Source organism: Scyliorhinus torazame, chromosome 2 (genome assembly GCF_047496885.1).
Source record: "Scyliorhinus torazame isolate Kashiwa2021f chromosome 2, sScyTor2.1, whole genome shotgun sequence".
In the NCBI taxonomy this organism is placed as follows: Eukaryota; Metazoa; Chordata; class Chondrichthyes; order Carcharhiniformes; family Scyliorhinidae; genus Scyliorhinus; species Scyliorhinus torazame.
In genome coordinates this window covers 167,307,695-167,335,147 of record NC_092708.1, presented here as the reverse complement: position 1 = coordinate 167,335,147, position 27,453 = coordinate 167,307,695, and the positions used below count along the sequence as shown (strand labels likewise).

Sequence of the window (27,453 nt, the reverse complement as noted above, 5' to 3'; positions counted from 1 at the left end):
TAAGGGACAATTTAGTGTGGCCAATCCACCTAGCTTGCACATTTTTGGGTTGTGGGGGCGAAACCCACGCAAACACGAGGAGAATGTGCAATCTCCACACGGATAGTGACCCAGAGCCGGGATCGAACCTGGGACCTCAGCGCCATGAGGCCGCATTGCTAACCCACTGCGCCACCATGTTGCCCTTAAATTTTGAGTGTTAATGAAGCAAATCTAATTATTTCTGGTGTAATTCAACTGTTGTAATAATAACTTTATTGTCACAAGTAGGCTTACATTAACACTGCAATGAATTTACTGTGAAAATAGTTGCCTTTGATTAGAATATTCAAAAATTTTAATTCATTAAAATTAACCTTTTATCACATTTAAACATAGGATTTTAGTTTTTTTTTTTTTAAATTTGTAATCAAAGACCAACATCTTTTGTAGTGAACTGTGGGTGCAACTGTGATTCCTATCAATGTGAGGACTGTGGCATATTGGCATATTGAGGTCTGCTGAAGTTCGGGAAAATTGTTTGCTTAAATCATTGTAGATTGTAAACATAAAAATAGCATCATAATTATTTTTTCTTCCATCATGTAGATATAAAACAATTGCTTAAACAAAGACCGGTGAAGAAAGTCTACAATGGACTTCAGGGATATTGACGTAAACACAAATGAAACAGACTTTCAAGTGATACTGAAAATTTAACTATTTATTATCTGAGGTTTCTAATGTTGAATGTACATTTGGGCTGGGGTGGATAGAGAATTGTTAACCTTTTTAAAAACTGAAATCTGTATGTTTGCTTCTAAGCAGCACAAGATGATTTTTTAAAATTCTGCCCCCTTTTCTCTTTTCCTCCCTTTCCCTTAATAAAAAAGGTTGGTTATGATCAAAACAGCACAAAATGTTGGCATTTAAGATGGATAGATGTCTTTAAATGTTTATGTTCCAAACAGAAAAAGAAAACTATAAACTTCTCTTCATTTTAAGGATGTTACGTTACTTGTAAAATGTTAGGTGTATGGCTGTTCAATTTTGAATGCTGTAAGAAACAAGTACATAGATTTCAGTGAAATGTCACAGCTTTATAGAAATTGTTCAGAAGTACTGAATACTTCTGTTTTGTTTTTGAGATATGTGGGGGCCAAATATTGCTCCAGAGGTTACAGCGTAACTTGGTTTCTGTAATATCTGATGGAATATGAAGAATGCAACATTATTTTGCTCAGATATATTTTTGGGTTTAATCTATTGTCACTAATGGGCTGTAAATTGCTGTTGAAATTTTCTGAAACCAGCTTTTGAGGAAACCGTTTGAATGTGACTACAGCAAAAGTTACTAATCATTTACTGTGCAGTGTACAGTGCCTGAGTAAAATTGTCAAATGGAAACACAGATAGTAAACAGCATTGTTACAAGGTGAAATGCAAAAGCTAAAATTGATTGGGGAAGAAAATGTATCCTGTCCTCGGCAGCAGGGCTTTTGCATTTCATTTTTTCTATGTATTGTCTCAATTGGAGAATGGTCTAGTGAACTCAGTTGTTTCTGAAAATAAGTTGTTCAAAAATGTTGAAAGTACAGTCAAAAAATGTGAAACAAGATGGATTCTAGCATAGTTCAGCTACAAGAAGAATATTGACTTGAATGATCTCTACATATATTGTGATAGAATTTTTCTACTTTCTTGATACCACTAAGTAATATTCTTCTCAAAATTATACGTATGCTAAAGCAATGAGAAAATGACAAATATAGTATGCTGATTGCACACTTCAATGCTGTTGGAGTAGAAAGATCCTTCTGTCAGGCTTTAGTTTGGTTATAGCAGAACAAAGGGCCAGGTGCACAGCATGAAAGGATAAATGAATTCAACTGTTTTTCACGTGAAGCTCCGTTTATTATGTTAAACCCAAACAAAATGGTTTCTATTCATTTAATTGAAACATACAAGCTAGCAATTGTTTTAGCATCCTGTTTTCATCGATCAGGATTGTGAAATATTGATCTGCTAATGGATCAGAAGAATGCTGTATGTTGCTGTTGAATGTTTTTCAAAACTTGTATTTGTATACTTCCAAATTCAGTCCATTGTTTTCTTTAACTTCTACTGTTCAAGGTTTGATTAATTGTTTTCCATTAATTCATAGTACTGAACAAAAATGCAACAAAATTTATTTTAAAAAGATTTGGTGTGAAGAGTAGACATTCTTTAAAATAAAGCGTTTTTTTGTTTTTTGTATATATAGTTAAATAATTAGTGCTGTTAAGGCATCTTTGGGAAGCCAACATATTTTCACAATTAAAATCAGTAAATCTGCATAGAAAACTTTGCCAAAATATAATTTTTGTCTAGATAATACAGGTGCACAGAATGATGATGATCCACTGATATTTTAGCAAAGGTTTATCTTGTCCAGGTTGCTTTAGAAGTCATCCCACATTGAATATACCAACACTAAATGAAGAGCCTGTATACACTACAAATACAGCATTTAAAAAAAAATATGTATATGAACAGAACCATACATTGTTTTGTCTGACAAATCTTAGATTTTTCTAATGCATTTAAAATGAGTGAATGAACAAATTTAAGAAGCAGATAATTTAGTTGGACACACTGTTGGAATTGCAAACACTGATCATTACGTCTATTCTAGTATAACTCCGCTACTAAAAGTGGAAATTACAATTTATTTGAGTAAATGGTGTTTGCTTGTATAATCTGTATGCTGTTGACTTTTTTGAAACAGAGATATATCTGTTTTATTAAAACCAAAGGCCAGGGACTTTTTTTTCAATCTAAGTAGGCTGCTTGATTCACAAATCTTCTGTGGTGCCAATCAGTCCATGTTTTTGGAAGAACCAAGTCTAAGCTGTACAACGTAATGTCCGATTGGGTGGAGAAGGAGTTAAACTTTGGGTATGGGGAAGGAAAGTGAATGTAAACATGTCACTCATGAAGAAAGGCTTCCATTTGTCAGGGACAAACAACTGTACATAGATATAAATTTGAAGTGTCGATAGTGAGGTTTTGGCTTCCTGATGATGCCTGTCTTGCAGAGAGGAATGAAATTGGGCTGTGAAAGAATGAGACCGATTTGAACAACACCTAAAATGTATAGAGAGGTAACTTGTGTACTTGCATTTCACTAAAATAATTAAATTGTCCATAATCAAAATAATTGTAAAAACAATTAGAACACATTCATTCAAACTCCTTGAAAACAGTTGCAATGATGCATATTTTTTGTTCTGCAACTTGTGCTGCAATGGCACTGGGAATTTCTAAATGTAAGCATTTTATAGACAGACAGCTCCATTTTCTAAAGAGAAACGTTTTTGTTAAGGACAAATTCTACAGCTAATAATTACATTTTAAGTGATTCTGCCCAGATCAGAAAGACACTATCAACTTAAGGAGATTTATTAGGGGAAAAATGGACACTCAATTTTAAAATTTAACACCCAAGAGTAAAACGCTGGCCATGGAAGTATGCAGTTAGAGTGCATTTCATATCTGACAACTGCCAGCTTCAAATTGCATTATGCAACTACTGAAATGACCACAGTAAGAAGTCTTACAACACCAGGTTAAAATCCAACAGGTTTGTTTCAAATCACTAGTTTTCGGAGCACAGCTCCTTCTTCAGGTAAGACTTCTTACTGTGCTCACCGCAGACCAACGGCAGCATCTCCACATCATGACTGAAGCTGACTACATTATCCTCAGTGGTGAGTTTCGTGTTGCTGCCCGCTGTTTTTGATTATTTATATCTGGAATTAGTTACTGGAAATTGATATTTGGAATTGGTTATTGGAAATATTTATATCTGGAATTGGTATCTTGGAATACAATTTCATCACAATACTCTGGAAATGATTTTGTGGTCTTAAATCCCAAATGCTTTTTCCTCCCTCTTCAATTCTAATCTTGCAGCTACTTTACCCCAAAATCGAGGATAATAAAAAAACATTTTTAAAAATGACTTAATTGGCAAAAGTGAGATTGCCTAGTTCCTGGTTTAGATAAAACTTTGTTTTAGACCTCATCAGGGACACCAGGGGCTGGTTTAGCACAGGGCTAAATCGCTGGCTTTGGAAGCAGACCAAGACAGGCCAGCAGCATGGTTCAATTCCTGTACCAGCCTCCCCGAACAGGTGCCGCAATGTGGCGACTAGGAGCTTTTCACGGTAACTTCATTTGAAGCCTACTTGTGACAATAAGCGATTTTCATTTCATTTCAATCATCAGTTTTAGTTTGTATTTCATGTCCTCAGAACATCTCAGAATGCTTTACAACTAAGGAAGTATTTTCCAGTATGGTTACTTGTTGTAATGTAGGAAGTACAGTGGCCAATTTGCTCATAGCAAGTTCCAACAAGCAGCAATGCGATGATCAGATCATGTGGTTTTCACCGTGTTAAAAAATACATATTGGTCTGGACAAGGGAGAATATCCTTTCGTGTACCAAAGGATCCAACTGATGTAAGAATAACAGAAACTTCTTCCAATTAAATAGTGGAAAGGCTGGAGCCATTGCTTTTGGTCCATTTCAAACTCTATTCCTGAGCTATCAACTTCATCCCTCTTCCTGGCAACTGTCTTGAGACTAAAACTAGACTATTTGCAACCTTGGTGTAATATTTGACCCTATGATGTGCTTTCAAATACATAGCAACTAAAACCATCTATTTTCACCTCCATAACATCACCCCTGTGTGTCTGGACCTCAGCTTATTGTCACAAGTAGGCTTCAATGAAGTTACTGTGAAAAGCCCCTAGTCGCCACATTCCGGCACCTGTTTGGGGAGGCTGGTATGGGAATTGAACCCGCGCAACTGGCCTTGTTCTGCAATTCAAGCCAGCTGTTTTTTTTAAAAAAATTATTCTCCTTTTTCACATTTTCTCCCAAATTTACACCCAACAATAATCCCCATATCAATAACAACGTTCCCATCCTCACACCAAACCCCCAAACATTAGCCTGCATGTTAACATAAACAAATGACAAAGAGGAATCAGGAATTACCCATAGTCACCAGTATCACATACAGTCCCCCAACCTCCCTAATGTTTGATGTGATCTAATTCTTGAAAGTGCATAATGAATAACGCCCATGAATTGTAGAATCCCTCCATCCTTTCCCTCAGTTCAAATTTGATCTTTTCAAGCATCAAGAATTCCAGCAGGTCCCCCCACCACGCCAGGGCACAGGATGGAGAGGTGGATCGCAACCCGAACAGGATCCGCCTTCAGGCGATCAAAGAGGCGAAGGTTACAACATCTGCCTCCACCCCAGTTTCCAACACTGGCTGGTCCGACACCCCGAATATGGCCTAATGAGGGCCTGGGTCCAGTTTCACGTGCACCACTTAAAGATTACCCTAAAAACCTCCTTCCAGTAATTCTCCAGCTTTGGACATCACCAAAACATATGAACGTGATTTGCCCCCTCCCAACCTTCACACACATCTTATACCCCCTCAAAGAGCTGGTTCATCCTCGCCCTTGTAAGGTGCAGTCGATACACCACCTTCAGCTGTATCGGCCCCAACCTCGCACACGAGGTGGAGGCGTTCACCCTCCAGAGCACCTCACACCAGAACCCCTCCTCCATACCCTCCCAACTCTTCATCCCACTTTGCCTTGATCACTTCTAGCGGCGCCTTTATCTTCCTCCAAAATAGCCCTGTAAACCGCCGACACGACCTCCTTCTACAGTCCCCCTACCGTCAGCACCTGTTCCAGCAATGTGGAAGCTGACTACTGGGAAGCTCTATCTCCTTTCTGGCAAAGTCTCGAAACTGCATGTATCTAAATGTTTCCCCCTGCTCCAGCCCATACTTCGCCCCCAGCTCCTTCAATCCCGCAAAACGACCACCAAGAAACAAATCTTTTAGTGTCCTAATTCCTTTCTCCTCCCATCTCTGAAAATTTCCATCCCACTTCCCTGGCACAAATCTATGGTTCCCCTGAATCGGCACTTCCCTTGACCCTGCCCCCAATCCGAAGTGCTGTCGAAACAATAGATATAGGACAGAGGTAGGTTCTTTACGCAAAGAGTAGTGAGGCCGTGGAATGCCCTACCTGCAACAGTAGTGAACTCGCCAACATTGAGGGCATTTAAAAGTTTATTGGATAAACATATGGATGATAATGGCATAGTGTAGGTTAGATGGCTTTTGTTTTGGTGCGACATCGTGGGCCGAAGGGCCTGTACTGCGCTGTATCGTTCTATGTTCTATGAAACTGCCTCCAAATTCTCAACGAAGCTATTACTACCGGACTCCCTGAGTATCTCCCCGGGATGGTCGGGAGTGGCGCTGTCACTAGCGCCTTTAATCCCAACCCCCTACCCAAACTCTCATTCTGATCCATTGGGAGTCAACCCCTATGACCCAGCATTCGCTGCCCAGCAATAATACATCAGGTTCAGAAGACACAAACCCCTTGCCTGCCTTCCTCTCTGTAGTAGCACCTTTTTAATTCTGGCCACCTTCCCTCTCCATATGAACGAGATAATCATCCCTTTTAATCCCTCTAAAAAAAATGCCTTTGGTAGGAAAATCGACAGGCATTGAAAAATAAACGAATCGCGGCAGCACATTACATGTCAGCTGTTTAGCCCACTGTGCTAAACCAGCCCCTGCTGCTAAACCCGCTTTCATACCGATGTTACCTCTAGCCATGACAATTCCATCACACTTCGGGCTAGCCTTCCACATTCTGTACTGGTGCAAGTTAGGACATTGTGTTAGATGAAAAAGTCCTGTTCACTTATCCAGCCCTGTGTTTGCCGACCTGGTCAACTTTAAAATTATTGTCTTTGTTTTCAATCCATACCCTTCCCCCTCCCTATCTCTGTAATCTCAACCCTCCACGATATCTGCGCTCTTCTGAGTCTGGTCTCTTGACCATGACTGATTATAAAGGCCCTAAATTTCAGAATATTTTCTCTACACCTTTTCAGCTTCATTTTCCACCTTGAAGGCACACCTGAAAAGCCACCTCTTCAATTTGGTAATCTATATGCTTCGGTGGTATGTTTTGTTTTATTATGCTCTTATGAAGCTCACTGGGCTGTTTTGACATGTTAAATGCATAATGTTGATAGGGCAGGATTGAAAGCTCATTTGAAAGACTGCACCACTTAGTGCAGGTTTCTTCCAGTACTTCACTGAAATGTCACCCTTTTGTATGCTTAAGTCGAGTTAAAGCGCAAAACCGCCTGAACTATTGCTACACCAGTATTCAGTTGTAAAAAGCGTGTGTATAAATCTAGAGTCCGAGTTTTAAGATTAAATTTTCAATGGGTGAAAAATCCAGCTAGATTTTACACCAGGGTTGCCAACTCTGGTTGAATGTATTCGTAGTCTTCAAAAAATTCATCCCCTCTTCCTCGCACTTCTCCATTACAGAACACTTTTTTTCAGTAGTTATAGAAAAAAATTGAAGAAAAGTAAAACGTTCAATCCCAAGCACGGTCCAGATCAAGCTTTAATTGCTTGAGATTTCAGAACAATGCTGAAGGGCTGACAAACATATGGGAGCGCTAATTCTATTTTCACTTATCGTCACGATCTTTGTTTAAAGAAAAGATTCTGTATGTCAATATTTTTAGAAGAGGTTTACAATGGGTTTATATCCTAGGTCTTGAGCTAAATAAACGTGATCAGCGATGTGTTAATGATTTGTTGCTGAGTTTCTGCGTAATAACACGCACTTGGCTGGAATAACGCGTTCGATGTGAATTAGGATTTTTAGTCGGACCGTAAAAGCTCACCGATCCCAGTGATATTTTTGCCCCCACCCCCTTTGCAGTACCTTATCCAACTGGCTAACTTGGGATGAGGCCGGATGATGGACGTTGACTGACGGTTTGAGCTCCCAGCGCGGCCTGTCCCTGCAGTCACTTTGCCGGGGAGCGTCATAGCGTCACCGCCTTAACGTCGCACGAAGCCAGTAGCAGGCGTGCTTATGCGGCGAACAGGCGGGAAAGCGCCAGTAGCGCGCGGGGTGACGGTTGGGAGTGGGGCGGGCGCCGCGAGGAGCGGCAGTGTTAACAACAAGAGTGGCGGCGGCTCGAGCTCAAAGAGCGAGAGTGGTGGAGCAATGGACAACTTTCAGAAAGTGGAGAAGATCGGTGAGGGGACCTATGGAGTGGTCTACAAAGCAATGAATAAAGTCACAGGAGAGATGGTGGCACTGAAAAAAATAAGACTGGACGCGTGAGTTACGTTCATTATCAAAATGAAAACTAATAAAATAACTTTACTAGTGACTTTATGAAGTGTCGAGTATTTTCTGCTGGCAGAAGTCCCCTATGTCCTATTTCGCTGTCTGAATATTCGTACCTTATTGATTAGCTTTTGAAATCTTGCATTTTAAATTACATACACATATTCACACACATTAATGGTAACCACATCTGTGTTTGATGCATTATTATATGTTTGGATTTGTTTTGCTGCAGCCAAAACCAAGGAGAATGGCATTGAGAGAAGTAAATGATGGATTTCAGACAGGTGGTTTTGGAAATCCATATTTGGCATCTTCCTTTCGACCCAATGCAATCGGGCAGAGTCAACATGGCATTGTGAAAAGGATATCATGTTTGACTGATTTCTGACAGTTTTTGAGAGTCAATATGGTTTTGTGCCAGGGAAATAGTGTTTGACTGATTTCTGACAGTTTTTGAAGAAGTAACAAGCATCGTGGATAAAGGGGAACCTGTGGATGTGGGACAATTCAATTTCCAGAATGCATTTGACAAGGTGCCACATCAAATGTTACTACACAAAATAAGAACTCATAGTGCAGAGGATAATGCATTAACATACATAGAGAATTGGTGAGCTTACTGGAAACAGAGTAATGTGTCATTTTCGTGTTCTGAGATGTGTATGACCACAAGCATCGGTGTTGGGGCCTTGACAATTTACAATCTATATCAATGATGTGGATGAAGGGATTGTTTGTATAATTGCTAAGTTTGCTGATGAAAGAAAGTTAGGAGAGTTAAGTCTGCCAAGGGATATTGATAGATTAAGTGGGCAAAAATTTGTCAGATGATGTGGGAAAATCTGATGTGTTGTGCTTTAGCAGGAAGAATAGAAAAGCTCATGGTGTAGGGGGTGACATTGTGATGGATAAAAAATTGAATAACTAAAAGAAAGCAGAACGTAGACACGTGGGTAATTTTCAGGTTGGCAAGATTTAGAGTGGTTGCCGCAAGCATCAGTGCTTGGGCCTCAACTTATATCATAGAATTTATAGTGCAGAAGGAGGCCAATCAGCCCATCGAGTCTGCACCGGCGCTTGGAAAAAGCTTACCTAAGCCCACACCTCCGCCCTATCTCCGTAACCCTTTTGGACACTAAGGGCAATTTTGCATGGCCAATCCACCTAACCTGCACATCTTTGGACTGTGGGAGGAAACCGGAGCACCGGAGGAAACGCATGCAGACACAGGGAGAACGTGCAGACAGTGACCCAAGCCGGGAATCGAACCTGAGACCCTGGCGCTAAAAAGCAACTGTGTTAACCACTGTGCTACCGTGCATATACATAATATAAAATATATAAATTATTTGGATGAAGAGATCAAAGATATGGTTGCTAAATTTGCTGGTGACAAAGTGGGAAAGTACGTTGTAAAGAGGACAGAAGGAGTCTGCAAAGGGGACATAGGTTAAGTGAATGGGCAAAAAAATTGGCAGATGGAGTATAATGTGGTAAAATGTGGACTTGTCCACCTTGGCAGGCAGAATACAAAATCACATATTACTTAAATGGAGAGAGATTGCCAAATTGTGAGGTACAGAGGAGTCTGGGTGTCTTGGTACATTAATCACAAACAGGTGGCACAGTGGTTAGCATTGCTGTCTCAGTGCCAGGGACCCGGGTTCGATTCTGACCTTGGGCGACTGTTTCCACAATCTCCCCGTGTCTGCATGGGTTTCTTCCGAGTGTTCCGATTTCCTCCCAAGATGTGCAGGTTAGGTGGATTGTCCATGATATATTGCCCCAGAATGTCCAAATATTAGATGGAGTCACGGGGATAGGGTGGGGGAGTGGGCCTCGGTAGGGTGCTCTTTTGGAGGGTCGATGCAGACTCGTTGGGCCGAATGGCCTACTTCTGCACTGTAGGGATTCTATGATTCCAGTTAGCATGCAAGTACATTAAGTGATTAGGGAAGGCAAATGGAATGTTGTTTATTGCAAGAGGAATGTAGGGATGTTTTGCTACAGTTGTACAGGGCTTTGGTGGGACCACATCCAGAGGACTGTGTACAGTTTTGGTCTCCTTATTTAAGAAAGGCCATAATAGCAGTGGAAGCAGCCCACAGAAGGTTCACTTGACTGATTCCTAGGATGAAGGGTTATCTTATGAGGAAAGATTGGACAGCTTGAGCCTTTTCCATTGAAATTTAAAAGAATGAGAGGTGATCTTATTGAAACAAATAAGATTCTGATGGGACTTGGTAAGATGCCTTACAACAAGTTAAAGTCCAACAGGTTTGTTTCAAACACTAGCTTTCGGAGAACTGCTCCTTCCTCAGGTGAATTCACCTGAGGAATGAGCAGTGCTCCGAAAGCTAGTGTCGGAAACAAACCTGTTGGACTTTAACCTGGTGTTGTAAGACATCTTACTGTGCTCACCCCAGTCCAACGCCAGCATCTCCACACCTGATGGGACTTGACAGCGTGGATGCTGAGAGGATGTTTCCCCTTTTGTCGGAGACCAGAACTAAGGGATCTTTTCGTCCTCACTGTCAACAGGGGTGGTACCAGGGGATTGGAGAGTGGCGAATGTCGTGCCCCTGTTCAAAAAAGGGACTAGGGATAACCCTGGGAATTACAGGCCAGTTAGTCTTACATCGGTGGTCGGCAAAGTAATGGAAAGGGTACTGAAGGATAGGATTTCTGAGCATCTGGAAAGACACTGCTTGATTAGGGATAGTCAGCACGGATTTGTGAGGGGTAGGTCTTGCCTTACAAATCTTATTGAATTCTTTGAGGAGGTGACCAAGCATGTGGATGAAGGTAAAGCAGTGGATGTAGTGTACATGGATTTTAGTAAGGCATTCGATAAGGTTCCCCATGGTAGGCTTCTGCAGAAAGTAAGGAGGCATGGGATAGTGGGAAATTTGGCCAGTTGGATAACGAACTGGCTAACCGATAGAAGTCAGAGAGTGGTGGTGGATGGCAAATATTCAGCCTGGATCCCAGTTACCAGTGGCGTACCGCAGGGATCAGTTCTGGGTCCTCTGCTGTTTGTGATTTTCATTAATGACTTGGATGAGGGAGTTGAAGGGTGGGTCAGTAAATTTGCAGACGATACGAAGATTGGTGGAGTTGTGGATAGTAAGGAGGGCTGTTGTCGGCTGCAAAGAGACATAGATAGGATGCAGAGCTGGGCTGAGAAGTGGCAGATGGAGTTTAACCCTGAAAAGTGTGAGGTTGTTCATTTTGGAAGGACAAATATGAATGCGGAATACAGGGTTAACGGTAGAGTTCTTGGCAATGTGGAGGAGCAGAGAGATCTTGGGGTCTATGTTCATACATCTTTGAAAGTTGCCACTCAAGTGGATAGAGCTGTGAAGAAGGCCTATGGTGTGCTCGCGTTCATTAACAGAGGGATTGAATTTAAGAGCCGTGAGGTGATGATGCAGCTGTACAAAACTTTGGTAAGGCCACATTTGGAGTACTGTGTACAGTTCTGGTCACCTCATTTTAGGAAGGATGTGGAAGCTTTGGAAAAGGTGCAAAGAAGATTTACCAGGATGTTACCTGGAATGGAGAGTAGGTCTTACGAGGAAAGGTTGAGGGTGCTAGGCCTTTTCTCATTAGAACGGAGAAGGATGAGGGGCGACTTGATAGAGGTTTATAAGATGATCAGGGGAATAGATAGAGTAAACAGTCAGAGACTTTTTCCCCGGGGGAACAAACCATTACAAGGGGACATAAATTTAAGGTGAAAGGTGGAAGATATAGGAGGGATATCAGAGGTAAGTTCTTTACCCAGAGAGTAGTGGGGGCATGGAATGCACTGCCTGTGGAAGTAGTTGAGTCGGAAACATTAGGGACCTTCAAGCAGCTGTTGGATAGGTACATGGATTACGGTAAAATGATATAGTGTAGATTTATTTGTTCTTAAAGGCAGCACGGTAGCATTGTGGATAGCACAATTGCTTCACAGCTCCAGGGTCCCAGGTTCGATTCCGGCTTGGGTCACTGTCTGTGCGGAGTCTGCACGTCCTCCCCGTGTCTGCGTGGGTTTCCTCCCACAGACCAAAGATGTGCAGGGTGGGTGGATTGGCCATGATAAATTGCCCTTAGTGTCCAAAATTGCCCTTGGTGTTGGGTGGAGGTGTTGAGTTTGGGTAGGGTGCTCTTTCCAAGAGCCGGTGCAGACTCAGGGGGCCGAATGGCCTCCTTCTGCACTGTAAATTCAATGATAATCTATGATTAATCTAGGACAAAGGTTCGGCACAACATCGTGGGCCGAAGGGCCTGTTCTGTGCTATATTTTCTATGTTCTATGAAACAGTTTCAAAATAAGGAGTCTCCTATTTAAGAACGCGGCGAGAGGACTTTTTAATTTTCTCTCAGGGTTGTGAGTCTATGAAACTCTTTTCCCCAGAGAATAGTATAGGTAGGGTCCTTGAATATTTTTAAGGCAAAGCTAAATAGCTTCTTGAATAACAAGGAAGTCAAAGGGTATTAGGACTAGACAGGAAAATAGCATTGAGGCCACAATTGGGTCAGCCATGATTTTATTGAATGGTGGAATAGACTCTGGGAGGGGGGCTACTCCTGTTCCTAATTCTTGCATTCACATGTCTGTTCAACCTTCAGACCCAAAAGACTAGCTTTTGAAAAAATCAGAACTGTTAGTTTTGATAGTTGTCGCAGGTAGAAAATGGTGCTTCCAATCTTCGGGCAGCTTCATGGTGTTCCAGCAGGTGTTTTAAAAGAATAAGAACTATCAGTTCTGAGTTTTCTTTAAGTTCGCCGGAAAAGCACAAGGATGACACTGTCGGAAACAGCATTTCCCATTTGCGTTCCCTTTTTTAAAGTCAGCCAACCACAAGCTGCCTGAATGTCATTCCTGCTCTCAGCAACTGCCAGTTTAAAAAAAAACTGTTAATTGTCTGAAACCAAGTTGCTGAAAGCGTGAATTTACAGCAGATCATTGATTGGAGGAGGAACAACAGATACAGGAAAGACAGCTGCTTCTCCAGTCTGATTTTGTCTCTCCCATGTTCCAGCTCCTCCAATTGCAAGTTTTGTTTTGCCCAAGCTCCTGCTCCAGCTCGCCCAGTCACAGATTCTGTCTCCCATGCTTCTCTTCTAGATCCTCCAATCAAAAATACTATCTCTCCTGACCATCCAGATACCATTTGTGATTGGAGGAGCTAGAAGAGTTATTCTGGCCAATCCTGCTCACCACCATGCAGGAAACTTTCAGCTGCAGTGAAATATTTGTGGTGACATCTTCCAGGAGGCTGTGGAGAAGAAGAAAATTAAGCAACAATGTGCCGGTAATTAGGCCAGAGCACTATCCAGGAAGCCATCATTCAGCCTTGTGCCAGGCTATACCATCTGTTTTCTGTGTTCATAACAACAGCCATTCCTGGGATACTAGAGGGGACAAGGACTGAAGAAATTAAGAAATAACTAATCTCAGTACTTCCCCCTAAAGAATCTAAAGCAGGGCCCACCTGACAGTTTCTAAAACACGTCCTGCTTTAATTTTACCATGGAATTGATTGCTAGCAGTTGCAGAATAAACACTAGCCACGATAACTGAGGCAGGATTTGAGATTTAGTGTCTCGGAAGTCTGGGTTTCCTAAACAGTTTAACAGCAGAGGCTGATTCATTTTTTAAATGGTTTTCCAGCTGCTGCCAGTTAGATTGAATAGCTGGCTGTCAGTCAAGGAGGTAGGCAGCTGAGAGTATATTAAGGTTAGGTGGATATTGCTGGAAAGGTATGGGAATTGGAAGTTGAACGTGAGACATTCTGGATATAAGGAATTAATCAACAGACATGTGGACGGGTGACTTGGACTTCAGACATTGAGGCTGGGGAGTTGGACATTAGATATAGGATGGGTGTGTTGCATGACAGATGAGTGTGAAATTAGGTTGATGATAGCATTGGCTTGGCTGTGATGGCCCCTGTGACTAAGTAGCCCGTTGACACTCGTTTTCGAAGCTTACATGTAAAGAACGACCATTTAGACCAAACATTGGATTGCTGGCGGCGTGGGCAGCATGGTAGCACAGTGGTTAGCACAGTTGCTTCACAGCTCCAGGGTCCCAGGTTCGATTCCCGGCTTGGGTCACTGTCTATGAGGACACGTTCTCCCCGTGTCTGCGTGGGTTTCCTCCGGGTGCTTCGGTTTCCTCCCACAGTCCAAAGATGTGCAGGTTAGGTGGATTGGCCATTATAAATTGCCCTTAGTGTCCAAAAACGTTAGGTGGGGTTACGGAGATAGGGTGGCAGCGTGGGCTTAAGTATGGTGCTCTTCCGAGGGCCGGGCAGACTCGATCGGCCTCCTGCATTGTAAATTCTATGATTCTACTCTGAGTCAGTGCCTTTAAAGGAGGAATTTTCATACTGGCAAAAACACAGCCTTATACAGTTTATTTTTATTTTGCAAAACACAAATATAATTTTTCCAATAGTTTTTTTGATTTTTAAAATTTTTGCTTTAACATCTTAACAATCTCTTATGTTACTAGGATGTATGGCAGCACGGTGGCACAGTGGGTTAGCCCTATTGCCTCACGGCACCGAGGTCCCAGGTTCGAATCCCGGCTCTGGGACACTGTCCGTGTGGAGTTTGCACATTCTCCCTGTGTTTGCGTGGGTTTCGCCCCGCAACGCAAAGATGTGCAGGCTAGGTGGATTGGCCACGCTAAATTGCCCCTTAATTGGCAATTTATAAGGTACTTCAAGTTAGATTTCATTATCATAAACACGTGACTTACAGGAATCGGCAGCTTTTTCTGGACAGTTAAATGACTCCTGCTTTTAAACAAATATGTTCTTAAATGTTTGCGATAAGGGGTATGTGTGCGTGTGGTGGAGGGGAGAAGGTCTTCAGTGAGTTTTCTGTCACCAAGCAACATGAAAAATATAGCTGAAACTGACGTGTATGTAAAATATTGATCCGTAACTTTCTGTAGGATCCCCGACTTAAGTCGCTGGTCCGTGGCACATGCGCGGCGCGACGACACGTGATGTTCAAACTCCTGGCCCGCTTTTTTGGGGGCAGATTGGGTGAAGCGCTGGACCTGCTGAAAGCACATTAAAGGGACAGCGCTAACCTGGTTGACTTGCCTCGATGTTAGGTATGTTTTTACACCTTTTTATTTGCACTTTTATTTCTTGGTCCAGGATCATCAGTCAGAGGCAGGAGACATTGTGAGCCGTTTGTTTGGTAGATTAATGTTTTATATTATTAGTGTTTAGCATTTATATGTTTAAAATATGAATAAAATGAAAGGAAAATACATTTATATATTTTTTAAACTTTGGTTTGTCATGAGGCTGCTCATTCCATTAAAACGGTACTTTACTGTATAAAGTGCATTTGGAATCACAGAACATGACTATGAACACAAATCACAAAATATCAGATGTTACAAGGACAGTGACAGCAAAAGGCCCTGGGGCGATTTTAAAATCTTATGATCATGATCCAAATGAAAATATGCAAACACTTTTAAGCATACTACACATAAAGTTATATCATAATATAGTGCAGATTTAAATGATTTCACAGATTTAAAACAAATAGCCAAACCTATGTTCACTTATAAATAATCGTCTTTAATCATTAAAAAAATGACTTTAAAAGAAACAATAACAACTACAATGCTTGTATAAAAGAAATTGCAAGAAAAACTATTTTTAAAAAACTTTACATACCTTGAAAACACTTATCAAACATCTTGTCTTCAATATAATTTCCTGCAATTTAAATGCCTGCCCTCAATTGGTGTTCCCAACCTGACCCTGTCTTAAGGGGATGGGGATACACTCCTGCGCTGCGCTGGAGCCTGCACAGAGTATCGTGCTGGAGGCCTGAGGCTGCTGCACAGAGAGGAAGGTACTCTGCGATATCTGAGCGCAGGTAAGTGCGCAATTTTCCTTCTCAGAATTGGTGACCTATGATTTTCTGCCGCTAGCCGGAAGTTAAGGGCCATTAACATTTGTGCAAAATACTTTAAAACATAGATTATTATATTTATAAGATTATCTATATGATTTATGTGATAATATATGTTGATCCATGATACTATAACTTTAATTATGCACTGACTGTTACCATGCTGCTTTATTGCTGTTTTTGCTGGAACCTTGGGTCATAATCATTTTCAACAATTTTTTATATATTCGTTCATGAGATGAGCGTGCATCACCGGCAACGCCAGTGTTTGTTGTCCAACCCTAATTGCCCTTGAGAAGGTGGTAGTGAGTTCAATAGGGTCACATTGGAAAATAGTTTGTGAAAAACTGCTGTAGTCGTTTGCTTCACTTCACATGTTTTATCCTGTCATACATGCACAAACTACATTGAATGATGAAATGCTGATGTCACTTTGGCGATTTGATACAAATGCATTGGTCCACAACCTTGATGGTATTAGAAAGTAAACAAAGGGAGAACTAATGTTTCAACCATTTGAAGTGAAATATTTTCATCTATTTGAAGCCTAGAAGCATTTGCATTCACTACAGATCATATAGTGGTATAATTACCTGATTCCTTGTCACACAAAAATTGAGACCTTTTTGTCTTTGGCTGCTCTCATTGTATCTGAAGATGCTTTGATACAGTACATGTTTGCTTTATAGCAGCATGCACCTATTCTACCACCATTCACAAACACTTCATTTTTATATAAAAAATATATTATTCGCCTCCATTCTAAACTTTGCATAATTATAACTTCTCTTAAAATATTAAATTGTGTAAAATCAGAGGGAATGTACAATAAAGTTTGTGGTGCATGAACATTTGCAATTAATTTTATACAATTAACATGCTTTTAAACACTTGAAAACTACCAGGTTTTTCTTTTCCATTTCCTATTTACCCCCTTAGCTTCAGCAAAGCTAGATCTAGTATGTTTTTTCCTCTTCTCTGACTGCCAAATGCTTGTGGAATGAGCCAAAGACAAAGAAATTCAGGATGATAGTGATCTTAACTGAAACCTGGTCCACAGGACAGGAAGTCTTTATTCAGGAAGCAGTAGATTTCAGCACCAATTTCTGAGAACATCTTAGCCATCTGAAGCACTATTATTCAGTCATGTCCAGAATGAGGATCCTCTGTTAGTGTACATTGTGTTAGGGGTATTATCTTCTGAAAGTTTGAGTTCTGCATTTATCCCCTCTATCATAGTTGAGCAACAGGTGACGGATGGTGCTTTTGGTGTTGATACTGTTCAGCTACTTCCCATTCAGAAATCCAAGGTAGAGCGACATAAACTGCTCCCATGCTGCTGAGAGGGCTGACAGCTAGGAAGTGAAAATAACGTCAAAAAAGTCCAGGATAGCAGAAATTACCTCCTAAATCTTGGAAATCATCTCCAAAACAGTGAAGGTACTTTCAGAACAATGGTGTGAGCAAAAACCTTTCACTTAGGTAAACAAACAGTTTTCCTGGTTCAATATCAAGGCTTTCCAGTTGAATTTCACAGCCCATCAATCCCCACTTTGCTTTTCATTTAGTGACCTTGGCAATTTTAATATATCCTGAAAAATTGCACTGGCAGTTAAGGACAGAATGCAGGGTTAAGTCTTCAGTTAATTATCTTTCAACATATTTAAATTGCAGATTCTCCTGTCCAACGTGGGCTTCTTGTGCACCTTGAAACATATATCAGTTAAATGTGCAAGTCATTCCTAGCACCATAATCTGCGGCATAAAAACTCCTATTTGCAACCAACTTTGCTCACCAATTTCCATAAGTATTTTTATTTAACCATGTAAGTAATATCAAGTAAAAAATAAAGATGAAATGTATGACTATTCAGGAAAAAAATACAATTATCCTGTGTTGTAACTCAGTTTCAACTGCAGACTGCACCTGCTCTTTTGACTCCATATGTGCAATGGCGTGCTGGATCATAAAAATAAGACAGGAGCAGAATTAGGCCACTTGGCCCATCGAGTCTGCTCCGCCACTCAATCATGGTTGATATTTTTCTCATCCCCATTCTCCTGCCTTCTCCCCATAACCCCATATCCCCTTATTAATCAAGAACCTATCTATCTCTGTTTTAAAGACACTCTGTGATTTGGTCTCCATAGCCTTCTGCGACAAAGAGTTCCACAGATTCACCACCCTCTGGCTGAAGAAATTCCTCCTCATCTCTTTTAAAGGATCGTCCCTTTAGTCTGAGATGGTGTCCTCTTGTTCTAGTTTTTCCTACAAGTGGAAACATCCTCTCCACGTCCACTATCCAGGCCTCGCAGTATCCTGTAAGTTTCAATAAGATCCCCCCTCAAGCTTCTAAACTCCAACGAGTACAGACCCAGAGTCCTCAACCGTTCCTCATATGACAAGCTCTTCATTCCAGGGATCATTCTTGTGAACCTCCTCTGGACCCTTTCCAAGGCCAGTACATCCTTCCTTAGTTACGGGGCCCAAATCTGTTCATAATACTCCAAATGGGGTCTGACCAGAGCCTCCACAGCCTCAGAAGTACATCCCTGGTCTTGTATTCTAGCGCTCTTGACATGCCTGCTAACATTGCATTTGCCTTTTTAACTGCAGACTGAACCTGCACATTAACCTTAAGAGAATCGTGAACAAAGATTCCCAAGTCCCTTTGTGCTTCTGATTTCCTAAGCATCTTCCCATTTAGAAAATAGTCTATGCCTCCATTTCTCCTTCCAAAGTGCATAACCTCACACCTTTAAACATTGTATTCCATTTGCCACTTCATTGCCCACTCTCCTAGCCTGTCCAAATCCTTCTGCAGCCCCCTTGCTTCCTCAATACTACCTGTCCCTCTGCAGATCTTTGTATCATTTGTAAACTTAGCAACAGTGCCTTCAGTTCCTTCTTCCAGATCATTAATATATATTGTGAAATGTTGTGGACCCAGCACACCACTAGTCACCGGCTGCCATCCTGAAAAAGACCCCTTTATCCCCATTCTCTGCCTTCTGCCAGTCAGCCAATCCTCTATCCATGCCAGTATCTTAACACCACAGGCTCTTAACTTATTTAACAATCTCCTATGCAGCACCTTGTCAAAGGCCTTCTGGAAATCTAAATAAATCACGTCCACTGGTTCTCCTTTGTCTAACTTCCTTGTAACCTCCTCAAAGAACTCTTAACAGATTTGTCAGACATGACCTCCCTTTGACAAAGCCGCGCTGACTTGGTCCTATTTTACCATGCACTTCCAAGTACTCCGCGATTTCATCTTTAATAACAGACTCTAAAATCTTACCAATGACCAAAGTCAGGCTAACCAGCCTATAATGTCCCGTCTTCTGCCTCCCTCCCTTCTAAAACAGCGCTGTTACATTAGCCACTTTCTAGTCCTCCTTTGGGACCCTCTGGGAAGCTATCTCTTTTAGGACCCTGGGGTGTAATCCATCCATCCAGGTGACTTATCCACCTTCAGATCTTTCAGTTTCCCCAGAATCTTCTCCTTAGTGATGGCCACTGCACTCACTCTGCCCCCTAATTCTCATGGACCTCTGCCATCCCACTGGTGTCTTCCACTGTGAAGACTGATGCAAAGTAACAATTCAGTTCATCTGCCATTTCTTTGTTTCCTATCATTATTTCTCCAGCCACATTTTCCAGTGGTCCAATGTCTACTTTTGCCTCGCTCTTACTTTTTATATATTGAAAGAAACTCTTCCTAGCTTCCTTTTATATTGCTAGCTAGCTTGCACTCATACTTCATCTTCTCTCCCCTTATTGAATTTTTAGTTGTCATCTGCTCGCTTTTAAAGGGTTCCCAATCCTCTGGCTTCCCACTAATCTTGCCACTTTGTTTGCTTTTTCTTTTGCTTTTATGCTGTCCTTGACTTCCCTCATCAACCATGGATGCCTTGTCCTGCCCTTAGCATGTTTCCCCCTTGGGATGAATTTCTGCTGTGCCTCACGAATAACCCCCAAAAAACTCCTGCCATTGCTGTTCCACTGCCTTCCCTGCTAGGCTCCTTTTCCAATCAACTCTGGCCAGCTCCTCCCTCATGTCTTTGTAGTTACCTGTATTTAATTATAATACCGTTACATCTGACTCCAGCTTCTCTCCCTCAAACTGTCGGGTAGAATCTATCATATTGTGGTCACTGCTCCCTAAGTGTTCCTTCACCTTAAGATCCCTAATCAAGTCTGCCTCATTACACATCACCAAATCCAGAATTGCCTGTTCCCTAGTGGGCTCTACCACAAGCTGCTCAAAAAAGAACATCTCTTAAACATTCCATAAATTCCTTTTCTTGGGATCCACTATCAACCTGATTTTCCCAGTCCACGTGCATATTGAAGTCCCCCATGATTATTGTGATATTGCCTTTTTTAAATGCTTTCTCTACCTCCTGATTTATTTTCTGCCTCAGATCCTGACTACTGCTCGGGGACCTGGACATAACTCCCATCAGGGTCTTTTTACCTTTGCGATTCCTCAACTCTACCCACAGAGATTCCATGCCTTCTGATTCTATATTGCTCCTTGCTATCGATTTAACTTCATTCCTTACTAACAATGCAACCCCGCCCCCTTTGCCCATCTGCCTGTCCTTTCGATAGAACACAAATCCTTGTATATTTAGATCCCAGCCCTGATCCCCTCGCAGCCACGTCTCTGTGATGCCCACAACATCGTACCGGCCAATTTCAATGTGCGCAACAAGCTCATTTACCTTGTTCCATATACTGCGCGCATTAAAGTATAATACCCTCAGTCCTGCATTGACCACCTTCATTCTCACACTTGTCACCTTTTTTGCTCTGCCTGAGGGTGATGTTGTTCTTTTATTTTTGTTTTCTATTTCCCCATCAGTTTTGACACCTTCTAAACTAACACTGGTTCCCACCCCCCTACCATATTAGTTTAAATCCTCCAGAGTGACACGAGCAAACCTCCCAGCCAGGATATTGGTGCCCCTCGAGTTTAGATGCAACCCATCCTTCTTGTACAGGCTACACCTGCCCCGGAAGAGATCCCAATGGTCCAGAAACCTGAAACCCTCCCTCCTACACCACTGGTTTAGCCACGTGTTTAGCTGAACTCCTGCACAACCTCATCACTCTTCCTGCCTGCCTATGTCGTTAGTACCTATGTGTACTATGACCTCTGGCTGTTCACGCTCCCCCTTCAGGATGTCCTGTGTTCGTTCAGAATTATGCAAATTTTGTCATGGAGGTAACATTAAAGGAACACTCGAGTCTTAGAAGGAACAAAAGGATGATCATAGCAGCAACAGGACCAATTATGTACCAAAAATAAATTTGTGGAAGCAGAAGGCATAGATCAGATATCATAGAAGGTTTACAGCACGGAAAGAGGGCACTTGGCCCATTATGTCTGAGCTGGCCAAAATTGGGCAACCTAGCCTAATTCCACTTTCCAGCATTTGGTCTGCAGCCTTGCAGGTCCAGACACTTTTTAAATGAATTGAGGGTTTCTGCCTCTACTACCCTTTCACGTAGTGAGTTCCAGGCCCCCACAACCCTCTGGATGTAAAAGATTTTCCTCATATCCCCTCTAATCTTTCTAACAATCACTTTAAATCTATTTCCCTTAGAAACTGGTATCTCTGCTAATTTAGGTCCTTCCCATCCACTTTATCCAAGCCCCTCGCAATTTTGTACATCTCAATCAAATCTCCCCTCAGACTCCACTATTCCAAGAACAATCTCAGCCTATCCAATCTTTCCTCATATCTGCTATTTGCCAGTCCTGGCAGTATCCTCAGAAATCTCCTTCGTACCCTCTTTAATGCAATTCCATCCTTTCTGTAATGAGTCAACCAAAAGAATTTTACACAAGTTTTGGCCTAATTAATAGTACATAGAACAGTACAGGCCCTTCGGTCCACGATGTTGTGCCGACCATTTATCCTAATCTAAGATCAACCTAACCTACACCCCTTTTACTGCTGTCCATGTGCCTGTCCCAAGAGTCGCTGAAATGTCCCTAATGACTCTAACTCCACCACTTCCACTGGCAGTGCATTCCACACACCCACCACTCTGTATAAAGAACCTACCTCTGACATCTCCCCTATACCTTCCTCCAATCACCTTAAAATTATGCCCCCTCGTGACAGCCATTTCCGCCCTGGGGGAAAGTCTCTGGCTAGCTACTCTATCCCTGCCTCTCATCACCTTTTACACCTCTATCAAGTCACCTCTCTTCCTTCTTCGCTCCAGTGAGAAAAGCCCTAGCTCATTCAACCTTTCTTCATAAGACATGCCCTTCAGTCCAGGCAGCATCCTGGTAAATCTCCTCTGCACCCTCTCCAAAGCATCCACATCCTTCCTATAATGAGGCAACCAGAACTGGACACAATATTCCAAGTGTGGTCTAACCAGGGTTTTATAAAGCTGCAGTAAAACCTCGCTGCTCTTAAAACTCAATTCCCCTGTTAATGAAGGCCAACACACCATAAGCCTTCTTAACAACCCTATCAAGCTGGGTGGCAACTTTGAGGGATCTATGGGCGTGGAACATAAAACCTACACGTTTTATATAGTTCCAGCATGATCTTCCTCTTGTATTTTATGCATCGGCTAATTGAAAGGATTTCATATGCTTCTACACCTCTCAGTATCCTCCCATTTATTGTGTAATCCTTTGCCTTGTTTAATCTCCCCACGTGCATCGCTTTGCACATATCTGGGTTGAATTCCATTTGCCACTTTTCTGTCCAACTAATCTGTCCGGTGACATCTTCTTGCAGTCTACAGTAATCCTCCTTGCTATCCCATACAGCCAATTTCTGTGTCATCTGCAAACGTCTTGATAATTCTTCCTACATTTACGTCCAAATCATGAATATATGGTGCAAACCAAGTAATGCGGAACCCCACTGGAAACCGCCTTCCTAGTCATAAAAACATCTGTGAACAATTGTCCTTTGTTTCCTGCTGCTGAGCCAATTTTGTACAGGGCTAGATACGTTGTCCCAGATCCCATAGGCTTTTTAAAAAACGAATCTACCGTGTGGGACCCAGTCAAAAGCCTTTCTAAAATCTATGTAACGACATCAACTACACTACCCTCATCAATCCTCCTTGTTACTTCCTCAAAAAATTAAATAAAATTAGTCAGATATGACCTTCCCTTAGATATCCTCTTGCTCTTAATGTATCAATAAAACATCTTTTGGGTTCTCCTTGATTTTGCTTGTCAATATTCTGTCATGTCCTCTCCTTGCTTTCCTAATTTCATGTTTGATTTTACTCCTCTTTCTATACTCTTGGTTTTCTGCAATGTTGAGTTCTCAGTGTCTGACATAAGCTTTACTTTTCTGTCTTATCTTAGTCTGTAAATTCTTTGACTTCTAGGGGGCCACCCTTTCTTTGTGGGGACATGTTTACTCTAAACCCCTTGAATCTCCCCTTTGAATGCCCCCTACTGCTCTGACACCGATTTACCATCAAGTGTCAGTTTCCAGTTCACTTTGCACTCCTCAGCTTAATAAAATTGACCGTGCCGCAATTTAGAATTCTAACTCCTGTTTTATCTTTGTTCTTTCCTATAATTATGTTAAAACTAACTGAATTATGATTACTATCGCCAAAATTTTCTCCCACTGCCACTCCTTTCACCCGCCCACTTCATTTCCCAAAACTCAGTCCAGAGCTGCACCCACTCTTGATGGACTTGCTACATATTGGTCAAAAAGGCTCTCCTAAATGCACTTTAAGAATTCTGTCCTCTTTATTCCTTTTGCACTAAAACTATCCCAGATAATATGGGGGTAGTCAAAATCCCTTACTAAAACTGCCCCACTGTTTTTGCACTTCTCAGAGATTTGCCTACATATTTGCTCTTCTATCTCCCTCTGATTGGTTGAGAGTCTAAAGTACACACCGAGTATCGGGACTGTCCCTTTTTGTTCCTAAGCTCAATTCATATGGCCTCAATTAGGGGCTGGTTTAGCACAGCGGGCTAAACAGCTGGCTTGTAATGCAAAAACAAGGCCAGCAGTGTGGGTTCATTTCCCGTACAGGCCTCCCCGAACAGGCGCCGGAATGTGGCGACTCGGGCTTTTCACAGTAACTTCATTGAAGCCTACTTGTGCCAATATGTGATTATTATTATATTATTATTGATGATCCTTTTAACATATCATCCCTCCTCCCAGCTGCAATTGCTTCTCTAACCAAAATTGCCCCTCCCTCCCTTTTTATCCCCCTCTGAGCACTCTGCACCTGCTGTCACAGAAGAAGATATTGTGAATGTCTCAGTAACAAAGGAGGAGAGTGGGGTAAATAAATTGGATAAGAGGAAAATAGATAGAAAGGAGTTACTTAAAAGATTGGTAATGCGCAAAGTAGTAATCATCTGATCAATGGTTGTATCTCAGGTTGCTGAGAGAAGCAAGGTTAGAAATAGATCACAATTGGTCACAATCTTTCAATCTTCCTTTGATACTGGTGTAGTACTAGAGGACTGGCGGATTGAAAATATTTCATCTCTGATAAATCTACTAACTATTGGTCAATGAGCCAAATTTCAAATTTGCAACAAGTCTAGAAAATACAATCCAGGATGGAATTGACTTTCAGTTGGAAAATCCTGAGTCAGTAAATGACAACCGAGGTGGCTTTGTTAAATGCATAATACATTGTCATTGTTCTATGATGAAATTAGATGGGCGGCACGGTGGCAGTGATTAGCACTGCTGCCTCACATTGCAAGGGACCTGGGTTCGATTCCAACTTTGAGTGACTGGGGAGTTTGCACATTCTCCTCGTGTCTGCATGGGTGTCCTCCGGGTTCTCCAGTTTCCTCCCATAGTCCAAAGGGATTCTATGATTCTGAGAGGATTGATAAAGATTGTGCAGTTGATGTGTATGTCAATTTAATAAAATGCCCCATAATAGACTTGTTGGTAAAATTGAGATTAACAGAAACTGGCAGCATTGATACAAAGTTGGCCAAAGGACAAAAGGTGGTGGTGAATGGTTGTCTTTCAGATTGTGGAGGGATATATGTTGTGTTCTTTAGGCACCGGTATTAGGACCACTGCTCTTCTTGACATATATATTAATAACTTGGACATTATTTCAAAGTTTGCAAATGACACAATGTGCAAATGTACTGAATGGTGAGGAGACAGTAGGACTTAGACTACAGAAATGAGTAGTTTCATAGCAGGTGAAATGTACTTCAGAGAAAGAAGTGTGAAGATGCAATTTCGAAAGAATAAGAAACAGCAATATAAACTAAATGGTACACTATTTCTCCTTAAATGGTTTCAAGTCATTCCCTTTGGTCGTTATGTTCCTGTAGCCTTGTAAGTTTATTTTCCTCTACTTATCCAATTTCCTTTGAAATTAATTATCAACACGATACCAAATGAGCTATTGCTGAAGATCACAGTCACAAACCAGGGTCTGAAAATGAAAATATGTTAAGTGATGTGCTCAGATTTTTAAACTTGTATTTTTTTTATATTTTATAGTGAAATGGAAGGAGTGCCAAGTACTGCTATACGCGAAATATCTTTGTTAAAAGAATTAAATCATCCAAATATTGTGAAGTAAGAAAAGCTATTTTTGTATTTTGGCCTGGTTAGGCAATGCTCTGGGACAAGGAAATCTGAGTAGCTCAGAACAGGCATGTAAAAATAGAAAAAAAACTAATTATAAGCTGTTTCATTTAGTATTAGTTAAATATCTTGTATAGTCAACAGCTTAAATAATGATTGTTGGTAACTTCTGGGAATTGCCTAGTTGTTGAACCACCCTTTATTAACAAACTGCTGCTGTTTGGACAGCACCAGAAGTTGTAGGCAGCAGATGTTTGGCATCTCTACCAGATTACTGAATCCAATCAAACCTCATTGACAACACATTTATGGGGAGTAGCAAATTATTGTTGGTAGGGTTTGAAAGTGAGACTTCAGGATAATATGGCATAAGTACTTGTTCTGGCATTAATAATAAAAATATTTTCAGGGGTCACCAATATAAGAAAAAGTAGAAATGTTGTACCTTATGTGTACTGCCTCTGTGAGGTTTGATGATCTCTTTTGTGCCAGCATTATTTTTCCAAGAAGATATTTTTAAGTTTTTATAAAGTACATCAAGGCCACTCGCATAGCAGACTAGAAGTACAAAAACTTGCGCTGCATTTCTTCTCTCACATTCGACACCCTCCATCTCAAACTTTCAAGTTCTCTTTATTTTTTGCTTTTATGATGGTATCTTTTACTATGGTTACCGCTTCTCTGGGTTTGTTTATTTGTTTCTTTCAAGCTCATATACATTCTTCCTCATCTGTAGTTGTGTTGTGTTAAATATCAGTTGTATTGTCTTACATTCTTCACATTATTTACTCTCAATTTTCTTTTCCTCCTATTTAAATCCCAAGCCTATTGAAGAAGTTTAAAACCAAACCCATTTAGTAAACCAAAATTTATTTGCCAGGCATGTTTCTTATCCTCAATGCTAAATCACTCACCAGAACTTCGATTTTAATTAGTATGTATGAAGTTCTGGTTCTTGGTATCTGCAAAACCTGACTGGAGAAACTTACCAGCTGATGAAGCAACTGCTTGGTTTTGCAGTCATGAGTTCTGCGCACCAGCACTTCAGTTGAGACCTTAAATTTAAATGGTGCTGGTGAGCAGACAAGAGCACATATTGACTGCAATACGAGCTTGAAGAAATAATTAAATCACAGCTCTGGCTTTTGGTCATTACACAAACTTTAGCTGGAGCATTTGTTTATGTGGACATGCGTTTAGAACAGGATCGAGTTTGGCTCAGATGATTATGCTGACATGCTCTGCTGATGCGCTTGTACTCAATGGGTTACTAACCAGAAGGCTGCCAACATTTACAGCTGCACAGGGGCGGCATGGTAGCACAGTGGTTAGCACAGTTGCTTCACTGCTCCAGAGTCCCAGGTTCGATCCCCGGCTTGGGTCACTGTCTGTGCGGAGTCTGCACGTTCTACCCGTGCCTGCATGGGTTTCTTCCGGGTGCTCCAGTTTCCTCCCACAGTCCAAAGATGTGCAGGTTAGGTAGATTGGCCATGATAAATTGCCCTCTGTCCAAAAAAAATTAGGTTGGGTTACGGGGATAGGGTGGAGGCGTGAGCTTAAGTAGGGTGCTCTTTCCAAGAGCCGGATCAGACTTGATGGGCCAAACGGTCTCCTGCATTGTAAATTCTATGATTCTGTGAGCTAGTTGCTTCAGGCGAGGAAGTAAGATACCTGA

The 27,453-nt window shown here is 41.5% G+C and overlaps 3 protein-coding genes across 7 annotated transcripts in view; 2 read left to right on the top strand and 1 right to left on the bottom strand.

Moving 5' to 3' along the window:
- Positions 1–2,179, top strand: part of dnajb11 (DnaJ heat shock protein family (Hsp40) member B11) — a 66,452-nt gene extending 64,273 nt beyond the window's left edge. Inside the window, exon 10 of the mRNA XM_072479515.1 lies at positions 589–2,179. Coding sequence (XP_072335616.1) covers positions 589–653 — 65 coding nt within the window. The 3' untranslated portion in view covers positions 654–2,179. The remainder of the gene's footprint in view (positions 1–588) is intronic.
- Positions 1–7,875, bottom strand: part of tbccd1 (TBCC domain containing 1) — a 115,385-nt gene extending 107,510 nt beyond the window's left edge. The window contains exon 1 of the mRNA XM_072479502.1: positions 7,824–7,875. The gene's annotated coding sequence lies outside the window, so the exon portion shown is untranslated. The remainder of the gene's footprint in view (positions 1–7,823) is intronic.
- The window catches only part of LOC140393256 (cyclin-dependent kinase 2-like), a 121,907-nt gene continuing 96,931 nt past the window's right edge, over positions 2,478–27,453 (top strand). For all 5 annotated transcript variants that reach the window (XR_011935563.1, XM_072479550.1, XM_072479536.1 and 2 more), the window contains exons 1-2: positions 2,478–8,227; positions 25,692–25,769. Coding sequence is in view for 4 of the 5 variants with exons in the window: in XM_072479550.1 (XP_072335651.1) it covers positions 7,977–8,227; positions 25,692–25,769 (329 nt within the window). In the remaining variant the exon portion in view is untranslated. The remainder of the gene's footprint in view (positions 8,228–25,691; positions 25,770–27,453) is intronic.